At 34.6% G+C, this 7,454-nt stretch overlaps 1 protein-coding gene across 1 annotated transcript; it reads right to left on the bottom strand.

The window, feature by feature from the left end:
• Window positions 1–275: 275 nt before the first annotated feature.
• On the bottom strand, window positions 276–3,828 carry LOC113732636 (prefoldin subunit 4). The gene is made up of 3 exons (XM_027258552.2): window positions 3,704–3,828; window positions 3,469–3,585; window positions 276–667 (listed from the first exon to the last, which is right to left on the bottom strand). Exons 1-3 carry the CDS (start codon window positions 3,710–3,712, stop codon window positions 407–409), a joined length of 387 nt encoding a protein of 128 aa, XP_027114353.1. The 5' UTR covers window positions 3,713–3,828; the 3' UTR covers window positions 276–406.
• Between the last annotated feature and the right edge of the window lie 3,626 nt (window positions 3,829–7,454).

Genomic DNA, 7,454 nt, shown 5'->3' with positions numbered 1-7,454 from the left:
TAAACCCATTCAGAATGATTGAACAAAAGCTTGATCTTGATTCAAAACAATGGAAATATAAGGATAAATAGTGAAAACCAACTTCAAACCAGCAGAGTCGGTCAAAGGTCTTTTAAAAATACCAGGAGGAAGAAAAGAGATCGGTTGAACCATCGAAGCAGAATATCTGAAGTAAGGAAGGTCGCTAAAATTGCAGAAAAAGCCAACTTTTTATGAACCACTAATGAAGATATCTTATGAAAATCTAAGACAGCAGATCCTTTACACTCAACAGCAAAACAAAGAAAGCGCGCATCCCTTTCAAGAACACAATACAGCTCAAAGTGTGCATAAGTAGTGTACAAAAAAGGTCACCACAGCAAACTGAGTTCAGCCAAAAACATTTAAGAATAGAACAAGCATTTCCCTAATCCTCCTCAAGATTGATGGAATCTTTAAACTTGCCATACAAAATCTTCTTAAGTTCATCCATTTGAGCGACTATTGATTCCTTTTCTTCTTCTAGCTTCTCCAAATTCTTGCTGGTTACCTCTTTCATCTGTTCGATTCTGGTCTCAACTTCGTCTTTGGGTATATGAGCAAAAACTTCCCCAATTTGGAAACGCACTATGTCATCATCAGTGAGAATTAACTCATTGCTAGCATCCTCAAGATTATCGTTTGTTTCCTGAACAAAAGAAGGAAAGCACGTCAATTCAAGTGAATTAAGAAACGAAGAGTGAATTTCTTTAAATCAGTTTCATAGGCTGAGAATTGCTAGAATACATTAAAAAAAGAAAAAAGAAACAAAGAAGTTACACAGAAATATTTGGGATTGCTAGCTCTGACTAGCTAGCTGCTTAAGTAGTGACTGAATTAAAAAAAAAAAAAAAGAGGCAGTTCAGCAGTTCTCAAAGTACGAGTGAAAAATTAAGACGTCACCTCTATCAATGCATGCAAAAAATAAAAAGCACCAATGATTGGCATCATTCTGGAAGTAGGAAAAAGAATATATCATAGAAGTAACACATATAATACCCATCCACAGAGGGAATTCCTCATCATGACAGCATAAACAACCAGAGATCCTCTCTGAAGTTTTAAACTTCATTCCAGTTCAAGTAAGAAACTTCTTTAAGAAACCAAGGGCCCCAAACCATTACTCTATAGAAGCATGATACCCTCACTCCACATCCCGAAACACTATCATGCCTTCAAAACCCTTTCTGCTTTCTTTCAGGCAGACACTAAAATAAGAAGGCAACCACACATCTAATTTATCACTTAAAGCAAGAGATACAAGATAATTTGTTTGTGAAACTCTCCAGGGCATTCGAATACCCGGAGTAGCTTCAATGACATTATGCAGTTTCTCTGACCAGATGTCCATACCATATCCATGGAGCCACTTAATAAGATAGTTTGGCAACTAAAAACAAGTTAAAAATAGATAGAAGCATGAAAAGAACCAAAATAGGCTTCTTCCATGACAGGAAAGTGTTCATTAGGCCAGTAGCCACAAAATCTGAAAACAGCTTTGCCTATAGCTATGTCAAAACATCTTATCAGGCTTGCAGTCACGAAAGACAAGAAAAGCTGGCCTCCATATTTCCAAAACTAGCGTTAACTTGTAAGAAAGAAGAGTCTTTGCCAACTGCAAGGGAACTTTATGAATACAAAGCGAGGCCCAAATGCCAAATATTTTGCTTTGTGGAGGTGAAAACAACAGTATCCACTATGTTCCACAAAACTGCTCAGTGTAACTGATACAATAAATTACAGGTCTAATTGAGCTGGATAGCTATTTGACCATGCCAGATTTGTATTGGACATCAGCACTCCTCATTAGGATGATGCACAAACAGATAAAGGGGCTTGGAATCCATATCGAACTCATGGCTCTACAATCTTGAGCCACTTTTATATATATGTAAATGCTAGGAATCCATGTCAGACCAACACTGTTTGACCACTTGTATTTGCGTTCACACTCCCAAAAGCAAACACTAAAATACTTGTCAGATGCACCAAAAATACCTGTCCAACATGTACCTTACATGGATGAGAAACTCAATGATTGGTGCTCTATATTGAGCAAACTTAAAGTAAAATATGTTATTATTCAACAAACCTACACAGAGCTCAGATCAATGGATAAACATGTGCAGAAAACATTGAAAAGTCTCCTGACAGATAAATTAAACAAAAAATTCAAAAAATAAATTAATGGGTTAAAATATGTGGGAAATAAAGAAAATGAACAAATAACCTAGCTGCCATAGATCATTTTGAAGCAAGGATACATAAAAGATTTTCATAATATTCCACAGTTCCAGAAACTTTTATGATGCAAACTGCTTAAAATTAGTAACTACTAGATATCTCTCCAACCCACCCTGCACCTTTCTTCTCCCTCCAATTTGTGAAAGCTAATCCCCAAAATCACTAGTTTGAGGAGTAAAGTATGAGTCCTAACTGCTCAAAGAAGTACTTGATTTCCCCTCCTCCCAAAAGACCCCCAGTGTGCCTCTCTTCTCCATCACAAGGGTAGAGTTGCTTCTGATTTAAAAATGTGGATGCTAGGCATATACTTTCCTAGTCTTTTCAAAGAACTTTATTTTGTCAACAAAAACAAGGTAATGTGCTCTAAGGATTCTTTGAATAAGAAGGAAAGTTGTGAATACAAATATGACAGATGAAACAAGTCTTCTGCCAAAGTTTACCATTCTCTTCAAATCAAGCATGCAAGCACATGCTAGGGCAGTGAGTAAAGCCTTCTCCCATCTGCACTCTCACCCGAACAGTGAAAACAAAAACAAATATCGTGCACTTCAGCAGAAGCAACACAATCCCATCCCAGGATTTTAAAGGAATGTTTAAGAGATGCTTGAATAATAAACAAAAAGCACTATATAGACTCTAGGATCATAGTTTGTACACATTGCATGAAGTAAATGTCTTACGTGGATATAAGCAAAATAGCATGAACGCCAAAAGATTGTGTTGTGGAAATAGACAATATGCGCAATTTATACAATTTAGCTTCATCCCATTTTTTTCATCCTACAGCCGATCAAAATATTCCTTTGTCCACTGAAAGCAATAAAAACAGGAAGGAAACTGCTTCCGCTGCTCTTGCCTTTCGCCAAACTATCAACTATATAAGCCCCAAGTGTACCCTTCTAAGAAAAGCTAGAGAAGGGAAAAAAAAAACCACAACGATATACCTCTAAAATTCAAGAAAATAAAAATGCATACTCAAGATAACAAGTTCTCCCCCTTTTGGTTTCTCCCTTTCATTTCTGTAATTCCCCTTTTCTGTCTTGCTTGATCAATGAAAATAATTCCCATTAGTCAAGCATTTACATACACTATCACAAAAAAAAAAAAAAAACCATTAAATAAGCAGACGCAACTATTCCATAATTTCTAGGTCATAGGCATATATTATATTTAAAATTGCAAAAAAAGAAAAGAAAAGAAAAGTACCTTGGCCAATTTGATTTCGTCTTCAAGCTCGTGAAATCGATTATTCAGCCTACTGAATTGGTTAATCTTCTGCTGATCTTCCCACGTGACCTCCATCTCTGACCCAGATGACCCAGCCTTTAACAATTTACAAATACATAACTATTGCTTTAGATTATTTTCTGGTGAAGTTTCGGAATCGAAAAACATCAAGAAAATCTTAAGCATGTAAAAAGACTTTGGAATTTTGACTGACCTGCTGCATTGCTCGACTGAAGAGGGTAGAAGCTGCTGCGGCTTTCAGTTGTAAGGCGAAAACTGCGGTCGGAACTGAAGTAACGAGGCAGTGCAGATTATAGAGATTAATATTAATTAGAAAATTATAAAAAATGCAAACAAATGTGAATTATAGCAAGGGTTAATTGCAAAATACTCCGTTTGGAAAAGAAATTGCAAAATACTCCCTATACTATCTTAAGTTTATAACTTTCCCCCCAAACTATCAATTGCAGTAATCTACTACCTCCTACTATCAATTATTGGTGGATTATGCAAATCAGATTGGACATTGCAATGACAAGTTTTCCTTGACCAGAAAAATCAAAGTGTACTTTTTTTTTTAAACCAAACACAACTATTTACACTTATATCTTTATTTTATTGTCTCTCATGTGCATCTGAATTTCTTCAGCCATCTGTTGACGCATCCTCCCAATATCTTCGTTTAACATAACTCATTCTCAAAGTATCTTTTATCCTATTCAAATTCTTTCTTGAATTTTCCTACTCATAAATTTGATCTTCGAAAAAAATCACTATTGTTTTCCTCCTTATACAGGCTTAAACATAGCTTCAATTCAACAATCCAAGTAGAAAATGGGGAGAGAAAACAAAAACCCAATGGGATTTTGGTGGATATTCATTGATGTTCAATTTATTTATTATGTAACTTGACTTGATGGCTAAGCCAAGTTGATTGTGTGAGAGAGATGGCTATCAAGATGACTCTGCATGTTATGATCTAGTCTCCCAATATGAACCTAAGGCTACTATTGTTATATATATATATATATATATATATATATATATTTTGTCGTAACGATAAGATTCCTATAACCTAATCTACCCTAATTTGGGGGGATGGGAGCTTGATGTAAGTAGAGACTTCATCGAAGAAAACCAATTAAGACCGCCACATATAGTGACAAATTGTGACCTCCTACACCACCAAGACTTTAAGTCTTTGATGGTGACCACCGGGCGATAGTGAAGGCTACTATTGTTATATGACGGGTCAATAGCATGACAAATTATGATAGGAACTATAGACTTCAGCTGCTTTGTCTATGTGTGCACCTGCTATTGGATATCTATAAAGTTGCAAGGGCTGTATGAAAAATGTTTTGAATAAGATTATTAAAGAGGAAGAAGAAGAATTTGGTAGTGGTAAAATGGCGACAACACTGGCGGCGGCGGCAGTGTCTTAGTGGTGGATGAAGGGTATTCCAGGCAACACAATCATAGAGTCTTTTTGTCCTAATAAAAATGCTAAATTGACATAAATTTTGTAATTCGCCACAAATTAAAAGTCCAAGATAGTTGAGTGCTACAATTGATGGTACAGGGGGGTAAGTCACAAATAGAGAAGAATTGAGGAGGGTATTTTGCATTTAACCCTAATAAAAGAAAAAATGATAGTAATTTAATTAATTATCATTTAAAATTGAACTAACTCCATTTTGTACAATCAAACTTGTACTATTTTTTACTTTGCATCTGAAACTTCAATTTTAGACACTTTAAACTCTCCATTTTGGACTATTTGCACCTTAAACTCTCAATTTTGTTCCATTTAACTCCAATCAACATTCAACAACAACATTAGAGGGCTTTAATGAATAGAGGGCTTTATAAATCAATAATAATGTACTAAAAGTAGTCAAGAGGTGGCGGTTAGAATAAAACAATACATTATCATTAATTTGCATCGTCCTTTATTTCGTTCTTATTAATGATTTGGACCATATAAATCAATGATAATATGCTGAAAATGGTCAACAAAAGCCAAGAGATCACAGTTAGAACGAATAATACATTGTCATTAATTTGCACTATTTTTATCTTGCCAATTATTATTAATAGTATAATTGATTGGACTTAAATTGGACAAATATAAGAATTTAGAGGGTAAAGTGTCCAAAGTTAAGAGTTTAGGGTTCATAATATCCAAACTTAAAATTTAGGGTACGAATAAGATAGTGGTACAAGTTCAACGGTACGAAATGGAGCTTTACAATAAGGCATGAGATGGAAAGTGTTATTTTTAAATTATTAATGAAATAATAGTGGCTTTTAAATTAATATTCTTAATGTCCATTGTACCCTTAATTTTATATGCTTAAAATACATTTTAGTTAATGCCAAATTGGTTGCTATCTATTTATATATAGTCCCACTAACAGGTGTCCAACATGCACTCCATAATATGGATAAAGTTACCGTAATGGATGAATTTTATCATTTAAGAGGTGATGTCTTTACTTTTGAAAAACATCTGATAAGGAAAGAATTTTGTAGATGACAAAAAAGATCATTTCAAACAAACCAACAAAGGTGGGGTGAAAGTTCGACTATTTGTGCTTCAATTTCATTTCTTTTCATTTTTTGTTTAGTTCTTTTTTTGGTAACATAAGTTTAGAAATCTAATAATTCATTTTAGGATGTTATTTTTGGGGAAAAAGTTAGGTATTTCATTTAACATGTGAATCCTTAAAAATAGCTTTCAAAAATATGAAATAATTAATGCATTAATTAAGCAGATTATTTTTTATCCATACTATGGGCACTCGTCAGAAAATTCTATTTATACATAGTATAAATGACGCTTACTACTCAATGTATAGGATGTACAGGATATAAGCACACAAAGAACAAGGATATACCCGTAATAAAATTTTTAAAATTATCAGATCATCCCATAATTCAGTATACTTTAGCATTCAAAAGTTGAATTATTTGTAAACAAAATTGAAGGAGACCTACTTTTGTAGCACAAACTAGAATAATTTGGATTTTTCTAAGGCCAACTGGTGGATCCAACGTTTAGTTGTCGAAAAAATTTGAATTTTAGATGTTAAAGTTTACTCAGTTCAGGTGTAGATGATAACGCTTAATATTAGATCCACCCCCTCTATTTTGAGTGCTTATCCTTGCCCTTAGAGATATCTTCTCTATTTTGAGTGCTTATTCTTGCCTTTTATCTTATTGTATTTGGACGTATATGAGTGCGGTTAGTGGAGATCGGGAAAAAAGAATTTGGACTTCAAGGTTCAAAAGGAGGAAAGATTGTCTGGATAAAGGATCCAAATAGCTATGGATCCATCTTGGTAGATGTTACCTCCTACACCGCTAAGAGGTGCTAGATCATGGTGCTGGAGGAGTGAAAGTTTGAGAGAGGATGAAGTAAGGTGTAGCGTTGTTAATGTTTAATTTGATATTTGAACGATTGCAACAAACAGTAGCACTAAATATGTCATTTTGGGGATGTGGGTGTTAGAAGCAGAGATGGTTCCAATTACACATTGATTGGTGGTTATGGTGGGCTACAGTTGATAATGCAGTTAAGGTAGCCTTATATAATCAAGGGTTATTGAGTACTCGAGTTAGAATAATGGTTGGTAATTTGTAGACTTTTCAATTTTTAGAGGTCATGGTAATATGGAAGATTCTTCACCACTCGATCTACATCTAAGGCTATAGATTGAATCTACACAAGTTTTTACCCAGATATATAATTTAGGGATAATTCATGTTAAGAGGTTCTTTTGGCAAGCTCTAAGACCCGTTAAGAGTGCAGCTGTTGGTTTGATGATCGGATTAACCAATTCGAGAATCCGAAGATAGCTTACAAGCCCTCTTACAAAGGATGCAGATAAGGCATGGAAATAGAATTAAAAATAGGCAGCAGTGAGAGCTCAAAAATGAGGTTGATGATGAAGATGATCTCA

This window comes from Coffea arabica, chromosome 2e (genome assembly GCF_036785885.1).
Source record: "Coffea arabica cultivar ET-39 chromosome 2e, Coffea Arabica ET-39 HiFi, whole genome shotgun sequence".
Classification (NCBI taxonomy): Eukaryota; Viridiplantae; Streptophyta; class Magnoliopsida; order Gentianales; family Rubiaceae; genus Coffea; species Coffea arabica.
This window is presented reverse-complemented; position numbering and strand designations above follow the sequence as displayed.